Below are 16,334 nucleotides of genomic sequence, written 5' to 3' on the forward strand. Positions count from 1 at the left end.
TTACCTAGTGTGACCCACTAGGTAACAATGTTACCCAGTGTTATTCAAAGGGACCCAGTGTAACCGTAGGTGACCCAGTGTGACTTATGACCCAGTGTGACCTAGGATAGTCCCCTGTGATCCAGAGTTACCCAGTGTGTCCTAAGATAACCTAGTGTAACCTAGGATAACCCAGAGTGACCTAGGATACCCCAGGGATGACCTAGCGTGACCCAGCACAAGCCAATTCTCCCGGGGATGACCCAACGTGACCTAGGATAACCCGGTGTGACTTGGAGTGACCCCGGTCACTGCTGGTGTCACTCTGGGCTGGCTGTGTCATGTATCTCACCCAAACTACCAACCTGATTCTCCACATCCCGAGAAATATTCGGCTTAATGTCCGAAAAATTTGCAGCCGTGTTGCCCTAAGCCGGCACACGGCCAACAGTCTTACCAGACACATAGGGGAAAAAATAGTCTCTAGAAATAATAGGGAATTGTTTCTAAATGACAGAACATATTCGTCGATATTACATATTATATTTTTGATCTGGTAAATTGCTATACCCGAGCGGCTGTTTTTTTATTAGTGATTGAGGCTAGATTCTACCTCCATTGATCATGTATAAGACACGATACTCTGTGAGACGTGAGGACAGAGGTGGTTGTTCAGTGGGAGACCAGGCAGTGTGAGAGGTGAGAAATACCCCTCATGGACCTGAATTATGGGTGGAAAAAGTGCTGTATATGTGTTTGGTTAGAGCCCCTCTTCGGCAGATAGAGTAGAGGAAGCCATGATAAAGGGTCGTTAAACGTAATTTAAATACACACACAGACGTCTTTCACCTTCGTTTCCTTAGTGCAAGTGGTTGGTTACAGTGCTATGTAATAAGTAAAAAATATGATTTTTAAGCCAGTGTTTCTACCAGGACTGAAATTTATCGAATCTGATAAGGCTTGGATGAGCTTGAGAAAGTTGATCACCAGTCAAGGTCGAGGGATGGACCCCCTATCAAGGGCTGAGAGACTGATAACCTACCAAGGTTGAGGGAGTGAGTGATTTTTATCAAGGCTTGGGAATTGACCACTATCTATCATGGCTGAGGGACTGATTACCACCTATCAAAGCTGAAGGACTGATAACCACAAAATTCCTTCTTCTCCTGTAATATTCGCCTGCATTCGACTGAAGAAACTTGTTGTGCAGGCCATACATTTTGCCATTAAAGATAGCCGAGTAGTGCACGTGTGTTTTATTGGTCTACCGCTGGAGTTTACACTGTATGCACAATGCTGGTAAAGGTATGTGATGGAAAATAATGGAAATCCATTAGAATCAACGCTTGTAGCAGAGTTGACCAAAAAAATGCAGACACTGAGAGGCATTTGATGCAATGGAACGAGAGCCAGCTGGTCACCATATGGAGCCAGATTTAAAGAGACTTATGTTTGGAAACTACACTGCTAGTGATAACAAATACGGTAGCACAAGCAGCAGGAAGCTATGACATACCTGCCCCATTGGCTCACCTGGTCCTGGAACAGACTTCACCTCACCCACCTCGGGACACGACCAGCAGGTAACCTTACTGCAGTTCAGAATACCTGACCCTCATGTGCACTCTTGTTTAAATAAACCTGTGTTTATCATGTATATTTAGACTGAACTAAGTTCCACGACCCCAACATTTCCATGACACTGTCCTAACTGCTTTTTCAAGTGTCTGCGTCCACAACTTGTTGGTATCAAGTACCAGATTTTCATAGCCCAGCTTCTTAATAACAGACATTACTTCAGTGTTAAGACAGTTAAATGGGGGACTATTTAATAAGCCTTCAACGGTGATTATGACTAGATTTTTCTAACATTATCGGCGTGTTCCCTTTTTTGTTTGCTCGTTAGATTATGTTATCGCCTTCATCTTATACTTCATCAACTGGCGTCGTGGTATGCCATGTTTTTATATTTTAAATATAGGATAACCTGGCCTAACTATAGCTAGGCTAACTTAAATAGAGTAAATTGAAAAATTTGCTCTAGACAGTCTGTGAGAAATCCACCTAAAATTTGAAAGGAGGGGCTAGGGATTCAACACACTGTGTGACTTGAAACAGTTCGACTCGACACATACAGTCCTAATAACAGTGTTCTGCATGTTGTGTTTTTATACCCAAACTTGTTTTCCTTAGGCGTCTTCATGTATTAGTAGAAATGAAAATATAATAATTAAAATAATTAATGTGCTTCTGAGAAAGGTATCTTCAGATTGCATAGCCACAACCACCTGTACCTCACTGTATGCTAAAGGAATAGTACAATTAAATATTAGAATTAAAAATCTGAAGCCCATTAGAAGAGGTATTCACAAGTTATCACATGGACATTAATATCCTATTTTCTCCAATAAAAACGGTAGTGGGTACTATTCTCGCTATAAGATTCATCAGCTATTAAATACTGAAGTTATGCAGATGACGCAGATCAAATATATTTAACGTAATTGAACGGAATCAAAATTTGAAGCCAGTCGGTTGAGGCCTTCTGGTGTTATTAGCGAAATTAGCAAACTGTTGGAGGAAGAAAAAAAAAAAAAACATTAAACGCACCTCGTCTGGGATACCTCATTACCACTTAATATTATCATCACCACCTAAATTATCAAGTGTGTTATCCTCTCACACAGAGAATGTACTGATAATGCAGGAGACGTACCCTGGCGATGAGTAGAGAAAACGAGAGACCACTTGTGCCCTGACATCAGAGGAGAGAGGACGCCGTTAACATTATTTTGTAAGTAACCCACTAGGATTATTATTTTTGATAAACCTTGGTAGCTGATACCGACAAACTGATTTAGAAAGACACGTGAGCAATCACTAGAACACACTTATTAGAGAAAATTTCGGTCGTGGGACTCTGATCACTTTTAACATACACTTTAAAAATAACGGTATATACAGGCGGAGAGTTGGGTGTAACACACACTGACCTGAGAAATGACATATGAGGTCAGGTTATGAGGTCATGTTGTTCCTGTGTTGTTAATTAGGCGGTGCGTTGCCTGGTTGAGAATCATGTCAATCTTTCTGAAACTGTGTAGCTTCCTGTATTTTTTATGGTGTTGGTGACAGCGATTAGTAAGGCTTCTAGAGATCGTTGGCGTTTAAGATCTTGTTCCGTGAGGACGAGTTGCGCCTCATTCCAATTCATCAAATGTCCCGTGAAATTCCTGTGGAAGACACAGGCGAACTTTAAGTCGTCCCCTTTGCTGGCGTTTCAGTGTTCGTTCAGGCGGACCGAGAGATTACGTCCTTTGTCCCCTACATATTTCTTGAGACAGTATTCACAGGGGAGGTGTAGACGCCCTCTGTGGTCGTTAGAGGTATGGGACTACGTTTCGTAGTGAGGTCTTTGAAAGAGGATGTGTTTACGGTGGAAACGTTGATATTGCTACCTTTCCTCGGCGTCCTACTGTGCAGGTCTCCCTATAGCGACAAACTTCTCTTCAAAATGTATAGAAAACCTGCCAACAAGGACGATCTTATACACTTCTATTCACACCACGACACCCGCACTGTCTTTATTGGCTTCTTCTTGAGAGCTTTTCGCATCACCAGCCCTTGTTTCCTTAAAGAGGAATATATCTACATAACATAAACCTTCACACGCCTTCAGTTTCCATCTTCCTTCATCCGGGATTAAAAACTCAAAGCACAAGTTATCTTCAACAAATCCACCATAGAACAGTCCTCTAAACACTTCATAGTGCTCCCATGTAGTGATGTTGCTACGAATACCCGCCAGGTACTTACTAGAAGCAGCGGCAGCGGCAACAGGAACCTTGTCCTCTATTTTTACTTCTACCTGAGGTTCCCAGCAGCCCAGTGATGACCTAATCAAGACCCACATAACACTAACATGTGTGGATACCCAGAATGATATAAAGCAACTGCAGAAATCACCCAAAAGTTCACAAATTTACCAACTAATAGGACTCGTTCTAGCAACTCCTACCCCGCTGCCACTGAAGTGATACTCCACAACATTCACCCAACACCCATCGCCTACTATTCACCCGAAGCCACAGCCAATGGACAAGGGTCAGAACAATAAAAGAAGATCCAGTAACCAGCTAAGGACTCCTAACATCAAAGGTGAGAGCAGTAATAACACGAGGAAAACTTGTTGTACTGCCTGCCAGGACACAACCCTCATCACCCACCGACATCACCACAACACACGACAGACAACAACAAACATGGCCGCCGCTACATTCCAAGATAACTCCTTCCCAGTATTTGATGTCAAGATCATCGACCCAGAAATAGCTAAACTCCTTATGATTCAGAACCAAACGATCACCAAACTCAAGAAATGCAGGAACTAAAGGCTAGCAATGCAGATTACCTCAACAAGATCACTGCTCTAGAACATAAACTAGACACTCTAGAACAACAAAGCAACACCCACACCCAGTCCCTAGACACCATCAACACTTTAAAAGACCAAGCCACCCTACTTACTACCAACATTACAGAGGAAAGATCAAGAGTGGACCAACAACTTGCCAATGTCATAACCAACTTCCAAGACCATAATGACCAACAGCAGCTATCTGACGCTGTTGTAGTTAACAGCAAACATCTCCCACCCACAGTCACCCAAGAGACCTGCATGGAGACCACCCTACAGCTTATCAAGGACCACCTTCGCCTTAACATACGTAGTGATGACTTAAAGGATTGCAAACTGATGGGCTATCAAGCAGGTAAAAAAACAGTGCTGTTAAAATTCCAAACTAGCTTACAAAGAAACAACCTACTAAAAACATCTATTTCTATGAAAACTGATGTTTACGTCAATGAGTGCCTTACCAAAACGAGACAAAACCTTCTTTATCGGCTAAGAAAATTGCGCTATGCCCAAAAAATCCACCAGTGCTTTGTGAGGGATGGAAAAATAGCAGTTAGGAAACAGCCCACTGGGAAGAGATACTTCATCTCCACAGAACATAACCTTAAAACATTCCTAAGTGAGGCTGGACTAACAGAATCAGAGTAAAGTGCAGATAATACCCATAGTCCACCGTTAGTGTTATATTGTCATAAATTTGTGCCCCCCTAAAATTCTAATACTCCAACTACTTTTAATTGTCATTGTTGTATTCAACGACCATTCTACCTCATAGTCTTAATTGTATTTAATATCTACAGAATCTATCTCCTTTTTTACAACTTACCACATCACTGTTCCATCTTATTTTTTTATAAACTAACCATAACTTGTCTTCAATAATTCTACCTCACTTTAAAAAATACTCAATTGCCCAATTTTATTCTAAATCCCCATTATTGCCCAATTTTACTTTAAACTATATTGATCAAACTTATTGTAAACTTCTTTTATTGACCATTTTTATTCCATACTTTTTTAACCTAGTATTTTCAACTACAACTTTTATATCATCCTGTCTACCATCTTACTAGCATATTATAACCAAGTCATTGCCATTTTTATTTTTATCATTTTTTTTTATTATTATTTTGCTACCTTAATTTGTGTATTTTATCCTGTCAAATTAAATCTAATTATACTCTAATTCTTGTAAACAACTTATATAAGACCTTAGTGCAATTACAATTGAGAGTCTTGTTCCTTTATTATATTATTAGATTAATCACAGTTTTACTCTAGCTCATTCTAGCTCAATACATAGTCAATACCAAATCACTATACTAGACCATAGTGCAATTACTAGTGAGAGACTGGTGCTATTTTTAATTTGTATTTTTATATTATTAAATTAAATTCAGTTGTACCATAGCTCATTCTACCTCAAGACATAGTCAATACCAAATTCACTATATTAGACCATAGTGCAATTACTAGTGAGAGACTAGTGCTATTTTTAATTTGTACTTTTATATTATTAGATTAAACCTATTGTACTTTAGCTCACTCTAGCTCAAAACAGACTCCACAAAAGTCATTATTAGACCTTAGTGCAATTACAAGTGAGAGTCTTGTTCTATTTTTAATTTGTATTTTTATATTACTAGTTTATACCTAGTTGTACTTTAGTTCATTCCAGCACAACACATAGACAACATCAACTTCATTATGTGTAGTAGTGACTATACCCTACATGACCAAAATACTCTAGCTATATAATTGTCCAAACTTCCTACCACTACAGATATCAGTAGTAGAACTCAACACACAACTCAGGATATAAATAACCATAATTTAAACCTAGAAGATGATTGATCACGTTGACCCTGATCTAAACCTCCATAATCTGACACCCAATCAAAACCTATTGGAAAGTAACTTCCTTTATTACACAGCATCACAAGCCACCACTATCCTAAACAATGCTAAAAGTCTATCAGTACTTAACTACAACATCAGGTCCTTAAGCAAACACTATGATGACCTCCTAGCACTCCTTGAATCACTAAAGACACCCTTCTCCTGCATTATTCTTACTGAGACCTGGCTTAAGCAGGACACAATAGATATCTACCCTCTACCAGTATACACAGCAATTCACAACTGCAGAACAAATCAAGTTGGGGGTGGTATTGCAATCTATTACTCTAACCAATTATCTTGTCTTAGCACCACTTGCTTTAGTGATGAATATGGGGAATACATTTTTGCTAATTTTACTGTAAAAAACCTTAAGACGCCTATAACAATCGGTGCCATTTACCGGATACCTCACACAAACATCCCTAATTTCAGTGAGAAATTAAAGTCACTAATAACAAACAGACAAATGAATAAGCACCACCTTCTCTTAGCTGGAGACTTCAACATCAACCTTGGCTTACTAGATGATCAGCCTGTAACTGATTTCATCAACAATATGAACAACACACTTCTCATACCAACAATAACTAAACCAACCAGGCTCACTGAGACAAGTGCAACCATAATAGACCACATATGGACCAATATACTAGCCCCCCTTAAATCAGGGATAATCACAGATAGCACTACAGACCACTACCCTACCTTCCTCCTGACAAACATTAGTAAACCACCACTTGAATACAACAAAGTCTCATTTAGACTCCATGACGAGGCCTCAGTAAGGAAGTTCACAGCTGACCTAGAGACTGTTGATTGGCCTACAGAATTCTCCAAGGCCAATGGTATTGATGACTGGACAGACATTTTTCTTAACAAATTACTTAGACTATACAACAAACATTGTCCTATAAAAACAAAACAGATCACAAACAAACGGCTTGGTTGCCCATGGCTAACCAGCACCATTCTGAAATCCATTGACAAGAAACACCAATATGAAAAGCAATATAGACAGGGCTTAATACACAAAGATACTCTTAAACACTATTCATCAGCTCTCACCAAAGTAATAAAAAAAGCCAAACAACTATACTACTCCAGTAGATTCACAGACACTAGAGGAGATATAAAAAAGACCTGGAAAACACTCTCTCAGATTCTAGGGACCCACAAACTGAGAAAAACCAAGAATATTGTCCTAACTAAACCTAATGAAACACCACTACATCCCACTGACACAGCTAACAAGATAAACGACTTCTTCTCAAACATAGGATCTAATCTCGCCAGTAAAATTCCACATACCAATGCCCATGCCGGGGACTACCTAGATGGAAATTTCCCTAATTCCTTCTATCTTGCACCAACTGAGCCCACGGAAGTCATTGAGATCATAAAGTCACTTAAAAATAACTCGGGGAATCTGTCTCATGTCCCACCATTACTGTACAAGCGAGCGGCCCATGTCCTTTCGCATGCTATTTCATTACTTTTTAACAAGTCAATAGAGACTAGCACCTTCCCGAAACTACTCAAGATGGCAAGGGTTACACCAATACATAAAGGTGGTGACCCTACAGACTTAAACAACTATAGGCCAATATCTAACTTACCATTGCTATCCAAAATCTTTGAGAAACTCGTGCACAGGAGACTGTATTCATTTATAACGGCTCAAAACATACTCAACCCCTGCCAGTTTGGATTCAGGAAAAATAAAAGCACTAATGATGCAATCATAAAAATGCTAGATCTGCTTTACACAGCATTGGAAAATAAGGAATATCCACTAGGAATTTTTATTGACCTAAGAAAAGCTTTTGACACAGTAAACCACGACATCCTACTCCACAAACTTGATCACTACGGTATAAGAGGCCATGCGCTTGCTTATTTCAAATCTTACATTACTAATAGGTATCAGTACGTCACCATTAAAGACACAGCATCAGCAACACGGCCACTCGATACTGGAGTTCCGCAGGGAAGTGTCCTTGGTCCCCTGCTCTTCCTCATATACATCAATGACCTTCCAAACGTATCCCAACACCTGAAACCCATTCTCTTTGCTGATGACACGACATATGTCATCTCTCACCCTAATCTTGCCACCCTCAACACCATTGTGAATGAGGAGCTGATTAAAATATCGACTTGGATGACAGCCAATAAACTTACGCTTAACACTGACAAAACCTACTATATTATGTTTGGTAGCAGAGCAGGAGATGCACAAATTAACATTAAGATTGACAACACACTAATTACCAGAAATAATGGGGGAAAATTCCTAGGCTTATACCTTGACAACAACCTGAATTTCAGCACCCATATCCAGCATATAGCCAAAAAAGTATCCAAAACGGTTGGGATCCTCTCCAAGATACGATACTACGTGCCGCAAAATGCCCTTCTCACACTATACCACTCACTTATTTATCCATACCTCACCTATGCTATTTGTGCTTGGGGATCAACTGCAGCAACACACCTAAAGCCAATAATAACCCAACAAAAAGCTGCAGTAAGAATAATCACTAAATCCCATCCCTGGCAACACACCCCCCCACTCTTCATAGATCTAAACTTACTCCCAGTTCAGTACATCCACACTTACTACTGTGCAATCTATATCTACAGGGCCTTAAACTCTAATATCAACCTTGACCTAAAACGCTTTCTTGATAGTTGTGACAGAACCCACAGGCATAACACCAAACACAAACATCTCTACGACATTCCCCGTGTCCGACTAAACCTTTACAAAAATTCAATGTATGTCAAAGGCCCTAAAATCTGGAATACCCTACCTGAGAACTCTAGAACTGCAGACACATTCATCACCTTCAAAACTACCATTAGAAAACATCTTATCTCCCTGATACACCCCGTCAACTAACTACACGAATACCACCTGGTGGTTCACACTTACACTCACTCACTCATTTGACCATAAACAGAAATATTAATCTCAGTCTTAAAATAATGAATCCTGTGATACTCCAATACTGAAACTATGTACTGTGCCAAAACAAAAGCATTCACATTGCTAAACTCACAAACTAGTATTTAGTCACTTACCCATAATACCAACTTACCTCATAATTTGTAATATTTTACAATTAAGAATAAAACTAAGTATGCCCGAAATGCCTAGCCATGCTAAGCGTTCTAGTGGTACACTCTGTAATCACAATTTTACTACATGTAAACCAAACAATAACCAAATTTCTGTAAACTCAGCATTGTAATCCTTATAGAGAATAAACTTTGAATGTCCGCCACAGGTACTCCACGAGACATTTGAAGAATTGGAATGAAGCATAATTCGTCCTCTCGGAACAAGTAGATGCCGATGATGTTTAGAAGCCTCGCTAATCACTGGCACAGACACTGACAACATAGAATATAATACAAGAAGCCGCAGTATTTCAAAAAACATTGATATATATGATTCTCCACCAGGCAGAGCACCACACGACCTCATTGTCCACCTGATCTCATCTCAAATATGTCATTTTTCAGAAAGGTCACTATGTGTCACACACACCCCACTCTCAGCCTATCTATATACTTCTATTTTTCAACTGTGTATGCTAGTAAGTGACCAAGGTCTCAGGACCGAAACATTCTCTAATCTGTTTGCTCACGTGTCTAACTTATTTTTTTAATTGTGAAAATTATTTAATGGTGTTCAGTCAAAGAAATGTCCCCTAACACATGTCTGTCATAGAATGACTCATTAAGTGGACAAGCCTTCTCTGGCTTACCCCCAGAAAAGTTTTCCTTGGCTTACCCCCAGCAAAGCTTTCCCTGGCTTACCCCCAGCAAAGCTTTCCCTGGCTTACCCCCAGCAAAGCTTTCCCTGGCTTACCCCCAGCAAAGCTTTCCCTGGCTTACCCCAGGCAAAGCTTTCCATGGCTTACCCCCAGCAAAGCTTTCCCTGGCTTACCCCCACCGAAGTTTTCACTGGCTTACCCCCAGCAAAGTTTTCCCTGGCTTACCCCCACCCAAGTTTTCCCTGGCATACCACAGCTAAATTTTCCCTGGCTTACCCCAGCTAAATTTTTCCTGGCTTACCCCCCAGCAAAGTTTTCCCTGACTTACCCCCAGCAAAGTTTTCCCTGGCTTACCCCAGCTAAGTTTTCCCCAGCTTACCCCCAGCAAAGCTTTCCCTGGCTTTCTCCCAGCAAAGTTTTCCCTGGCTTACCCCAGCTAAATTTTCCCTGGCTTACCCCAGCTAAATTTTCCCTGGCTTACCCCAGCTAAGTTTTCCCTGTCTTACTCCAAGCAAAGTTTTCCCTGTCTTACCCCCAGCAAAGTTTTCCCTGGCTTACCCCCAGCAAAGTTTTCCCTGGCTTGCCCCCAGCAAAGTTTTCCCTGGCTTGCCCCCAGCAAAGTTTTCCCTGGCTTACCCCCAGCAAAGTTTTCCCTGGCTTACCCCCAGCAAAGTTTTCCCTGGCTTACCCCCAGCAAAGTTTTCCCTGGCTTACCCCCAGCAAAGTTTTCAAAGGATTACACCCATAGCAAAGTTTTCCCTGGCTTACTCCAGCTAAGTTTCCCCTGGCTTACTCCCAGCAAAGTTTTCCCTGGCTTACCCCCAGCAAAGTTTTCCCTGGCTTACCCCCAGCAAAGTTTTCCCTGTCTTACTCCAGCAAAGGTTTCCCTGTCTTACTCCAAGCAAAGTTTGCCCTGGCTTACTCTCAGCAAAGTTTTCCCTGGCTTACTCCAGCTAAGTTTTCCCTGGCTTACTCCCAGCAAAGTTTTCCCTGGCTTACCCCCAGCAAAGTTTTCCCTGTCTTACTCCAGCAAAGGTTTCCCTGTCTTACTCCAAGCAAAGTTTGCCCTGGTTTACTCTCAGCAAAGTTTTCCTTGGCTTACTCCAGCTAAGTTTTCCCTGGCTTACCCCAGCGAGTATTACATAAATAGCTGATGGCTCACTGTGTAGGTACATTTTAGTGCCGCGTCACGACCCACGTCATGTGATGTTTGTGAGATGGTACAATGTCATATATTGTTGGAACTGTCAAGTGTGTCCTGTGATAAGCCTGCATAAGGGGCATAATAGTTTTAGAGTAAGTTTTATTGTGAGATCTATACATATCAGTATATTCTATACATGTCTGAAGCTTAGCTAAGACAGACTTGAGAAGTGTTTGTGTGTTTTATTGCAAGTATATTTACTATATTATAAAACCTTGCATTGTTAAAGTGTCGTTGTATGATGATAAAGGTGAGAAGCTTCTGGAATTCTCTCTTGCGTACAGTTGTTGATCTCATGACCATCACATGTTTATGCGTCTCAATACACAGGCGCCTCACGTCAACACCTCAAATAAGGCGTAATGTTACGCTGGCGTTATGTCTGTTCTCCTGGTATTATGGCGTCATCAAGTATCGCAATAAATTATAGTCGAATCACAGTGACGTCACGATTGTCGTCCCTTCCCCCCCCCATTCCTCATTTCAGGTGGAGGGATGCAGTGAGGAAGAAAGTGAAGATGGCTTACTAGCAAATAATTATATTCTTAATTTTATAGTTGTGCACGGGTAAGCTAGTGGAAGGCCTCGGTCAGATTACCAAAAGCTCCAGTGGCAAGTTATCATATGACTAACACCTACGTCAAGAAACATTTGTCCTATTTTTTGACTGAATGTTACTTAAGTAGTGTAATCTGTTGTGTCATCACTGGTGACTCTTTACCATTCAGAGTTACCTTATTTACTCCTGCACAGTAGTACTGTAACTAAATGTCCTCTGACGTGTGTTTTAGAGTGCTCGGTTGATTATTCTAAGACTCGGTTGCCTACCACACAGATTACCATGGCTGGGGATTTAGAGAACATGGAGTTGGTGATGCTGACTCCTGAAGACTTTGAGGAGGTGGCTGAACTATTTAAGCATCACTTTCTCAAGAAGAACCCACTTGTAAGTCTCTTTTCTTTCTGGTATATATTTTTCTAATGTTTATGCTGCAATTATATAAATAATTTTGATTTTAAAGCATTAAGATCTTCCATAACAAAGAAAGACTTTTGAATTAATTTCAGCGTCATTTGTTAAAAACATCTTCATTCAAATTTTATGTAGGGAGATTTTATATAAATCTTTTATAGTTCATCGCGGCCAACGAAACGCATTATGAGGGGTCCAGTGTCAGTGTAATAAAATTAAGTCTGGATTCTGGCTTTTCTCTCGGCGTCAGAGAGAAGACAAACAAAAAGCTGGTTGGCGTCAGATTAACTACTGTAAAAAAATGTGGATCAACTACGCAAAAATGGTACAGATGAACTGGTAAGGAAACTGCTATATAGTTTACCGATTACTTAACATTTTAACGTTGCGTCAATTTAATCTTACTTGAAATTCTTAAAATGATGTTATAAAAATCTCAGGTGTATGACTGCTTGTGTAAGATTTCGTGTCAGATACTAATAAGATGGTGTTACTCAGTGCAAAGAGAGTGTTGCGCTCCGCATCCTGGCCATGATTGATGCTGATGCAGCTATGTTCCCAGATGGCACATGCTTCCTCTACTTACTATTGGTGTGTGTCCACTCAAGCTACTGTGGTCGAGGCATCGCACGCATGATGATCCAGGTAATGAGGCAACAAATGGTAATATAATACCAACAAGCTAGTCTGGTCGAATCATCGCACGCATGATGATCCAGGTAATGAGGCAACAAATGGTAATATAATACCAACAAGCTAGTCTGGTCGAAGCATCGCACGCATGATGATCCAGGTAATGGTGATTTAATGCTAACACATATATAAGACATGAATAACTAGTATGTTTCATTAAGATGTATCGCTAACCAGTGCCTATACCAATCCAGTCATTCTTACATTAATGATCCAGGTAATCGTACTTGACTTGTAAGAGAGGGTAACGGTGCTTCAACGCTAGTGAAGTATTCTTTACCTAAGAGATCTTCATCCAGGTAATTGGACCAAATTTACGATGTCACTGATGTTTTCGTATACATAATCTTTCCACAGAAGGTGCTGGAGATGGGGCGTGAGCGTGGTATAGATGCAGCATGTGTGCAGGTGACCAATACTTTGACTGCTAAGATCTTCACTCGTCTGGGTTTTGAAATTGTTAACTCTCTGGACCTGTCAACCATCGCTGATGAGTTTGGCCTTGACCTCTCACTTATACCACAGGAGGAAACTACCATCAAACTCATGCTCAAACGCTAGAGAGATTGGCTTTGTTAGAAGTTCTCTTGTACTTGCTTTAAGATTATGCTGACCTTCCAGTGTGATCTTTGTCCATTACGTGTGTGTCGTACAGCCTGGAGTTTCACGACTCACTCGCCATGAGTTCAAACTTCACCCGTTCTGTGGTTTGGGAAATGAAAAGTAATCAGGAGTGATGCAAGGAACTATTGGATAGAACTAATTCCATAGAATAAGAACCCTTCACCGGCATCAAATAAATCTCTTCCCGTGAGAAAGGTTCTCACTGGTACGTCGTATTTGTATCAGGATGTATTATCACAATGTTTGTTCTAAATGATATTCCTCGTGAATACTCTTCTTAGGTACCTCTTATTGTTATTAACATTTTTTGTTATTTTTTGTTGCAGCTTTCATTACCATAAAATAAGACGGTTATATATATATAGACCTTCCCCCTTGCTATAACTTCATCCCAATAGGGTCGGAGACCCTTGGAGCATGGGGCAAATGTACTCTAAAGTTCCTCAAAGAGCTGGATGAAAAGCTCATCATAGAAACCAAGGACCACAGGGCGACCAGCTTCCTCTTTCAGAGACTCAGTGTTGCGATCCAGAGAGCAAATGCCTGCAGCATTCTGGGCACGCGGCCCACCGCAGGGGAGCTGGACGAAGTATTCAGATGTAGCTCTGAGTTACCTATGTTGTTTTACATTCTGTTGTATTTTTGTGAATGTTTGGCCAATGTATTTTGTCTTTAAATAAAACATACTTGAAATATAGGGGGTGGTAGGAGAAAATTCTGAAACAGCTTCAGGGAAAACCTTGAGTTTTCCCTGAAGCAAGTTTCTTTTCTCTGAGGATGAGGGTCCCTAGGACAGTTCTATATATATATATATATATATATATATATATATATATATATATATATATATATATATATATATATATATATATATATATTGTGGCATTTATGGATTTGGAAAAGGCGTATGACAGGGTGGATAAGAGGGCAATGTGGCAGATGTTGCAAGTGTATGGTGTAGGAGGTAGGTTACTGAAAGCAGTGAAGAGTTTTTACGAGGATAGTGAGGCTCAAGTTAGAGTACATAGGAAAGAGAGAAATTATTTCCCAGTAAAAGTAGGCCTTAGACAGGGATGTGTGATGTCACCGTGGTTGTTTAATATATTTATAGATGGGGTTGTAAGAGAAGTAAATGCGAGGGTCTTGACAAGAGGCGTGGAGTTAAAAGATAAGGAATCACACATAAAGTGGGAGTTGTCACAGTTGCTCTTTGCTGATGACACTGTGCTCTTGAGAGATTCTGAAGAGAAGTTGCAGAGATTGGTGGATGAATTTGGTAGGGTGTGCAAAAGAAGAAAATTAAAAGTGGATACAGGAAAGAGTAAGGTTATGAGGATAACAAAAAGATTAGGCGATGAAAGATTGGATATCAGATTGGAGGGAGAGAGTATGGAGGTGAATGTATTCAGATATTTGGGAGTGGACGTGTCAGCGGATGGGTCTATGAAGGATGAGGTGAATCATAGAATTGATGAGGGGAAAAGGGTGAGTGGTGCACTTAGGAGTCTGTGGAGACAAAGAACTTTGTCCTTGGAGGCAAAGAGGGGAATGTATGAGAGTATAGTTTTACCAACACTCTTATATGGGTGTGAAGCATGGGTGATGAATGTTGCAGCGAGAAGGCTGGAGGCAGTGGAGATGTCATGTCTGAGGGCAATGTGTGGTGTGAATATAATGCAGAGAATTCGTAGTTTGGAAGTTAGGAGGAGGTGCGGATTACCAAAACTGTTGTCCAGAGGGCTGAGGAAGGGTTGTTGAGGTGGTTCGGACATGTAGAGAGAATGGAGCGAAACAGAATGACTTCAAGAGTGTATCAGTCTGTAGTAGAAGGAAGGCGGGGTAGGGGTCGGCCTAGGAAAGGTTGGAGGGAGGGGGTAAAGGAGGTTTTGTGTGCGAGGGGGTTGGACTTCCAGCAGGCGTGCGTGAGCGTGTTTGATAGGAGTGAATGGAGACGAATGGTTTTTAATACTTGACGTGCTGTTGGAGTGTGAGCAAAGTAACATTTATGAAGGGGTTCAGGGAAACCAGCAGGCCGGACTTGAGTCCTGGAGATGGGAAGTACAGTGCCTGCACTCTGAAGGAGGGGTGTTAATGTTGCAGTTTAAAAACTGTAGTGTAAAGCACCCTTCTGGCAAGACAGTGATGGAGTGAATGATGGTGAAAGTTTTTCTTTTTCGGGCCACCCTGCCTTGGTGGGAATCGGCCAGTGTGATAATAAAATATATATATATATATATATATATATATATATATATATATATATATATATATATATGTGTCACTTTAGCGCTTGATTTACAAAATTTTTCGAAGACAGCTTGTAGATTAAATGAAAGGATGCCGGATATATTTTGACTAATAGTTACAGCAACTAGGACTGGTAAAACTGGTAGCTAGTAGTAATAATAGTAGCAAACTCTGGTGGTAGTAATAAGTGTGCATCAGTTATTATGAAAGTTAATACCAATAACAATTATTTTCATTATATCACTTTATAGTACTATAAATAAAGTTAGCACACTGCAATAAAGTGATTTACTTTATTCCAACTGGCAGTTATTGACTCAATATTGTACATAGTTATGGGTGTTTAAGTTGAAATTAAGACACATGTGCAACATCTGGATATCTTCATTGTAGACGTTTTGCCATCCAGTGGCTTTATCAATACAAATTCCAGGACATAACTTAAAGACAGGAGAACTATGTACAGAAGATGAGGTAATCAGTCCCTCAACCTTGGAGTAGGTGCGAAGAGCA

General features: G+C 40.4%; 1 protein-coding gene and 1 long non-coding RNA gene across 4 annotated transcripts in view; one reads left to right on the top strand and one right to left on the bottom strand.

Moving 5' to 3' along the window:
- LOC138854302 (uncharacterized) overlaps nucleotides 1-16,334 on the bottom strand; it is a 366,881-nt gene that overhangs the window by 155,754 nt on the left and 194,793 nt on the right. The gene's annotated exons all lie outside the window — the stretch shown is intronic.
- On the top strand, nucleotides 2,695-16,104 carry LOC128699112 (uncharacterized). Of its 3 annotated transcripts, XR_011393498.1 has the most exons (6): nucleotides 2,695-2,773; nucleotides 9,589-9,900; nucleotides 12,120-12,230; nucleotides 12,508-12,596; nucleotides 12,756-12,902; nucleotides 13,308-16,104. XR_011393498.1 is itself a non-coding variant. In XM_053791629.2 (5 exons), exons 2-4 carry the CDS (start codon nucleotides 9,895-9,897, stop codon nucleotides 12,590-12,592), a joined length of 291 nt encoding a protein of 96 aa, XP_053647604.2. In that variant the 5' UTR covers nucleotides 2,695-2,773; nucleotides 9,589-9,894; the 3' UTR covers nucleotides 12,593-12,596; nucleotides 12,756-16,104. The 3 variants fall into 3 exon arrangements, 2 of the variants coding, with proteins under 2 accessions (XP_053647604.2, XP_069952668.1); XM_053791629.2 differs by having other exon boundaries at nucleotides 12,419-12,596; nucleotides 12,756-16,104; XM_070096567.1 differs by having other exon boundaries at nucleotides 12,756-16,104.

The sequence above is a fragment of the Cherax quadricarinatus genome, chromosome 54, assembly GCF_038502225.1.
Source record: "Cherax quadricarinatus isolate ZL_2023a chromosome 54, ASM3850222v1, whole genome shotgun sequence".
Taxonomy (NCBI): domain Eukaryota; kingdom Metazoa; phylum Arthropoda; class Malacostraca; order Decapoda; family Parastacidae; genus Cherax; species Cherax quadricarinatus.

What these genes read in the sequence shown, in the direction of transcription:
- LOC128699112 (XM_053791629.2), top strand. An exon ending in TTCTCAAGAAGAACCCACTT is followed by an intron (nt 12,231 to 12,418) that starts GTAAGTCTCTTT and finishes AATCTTTTATAG; the next exon opens with TTCATCGCGGCCAACGAAAC.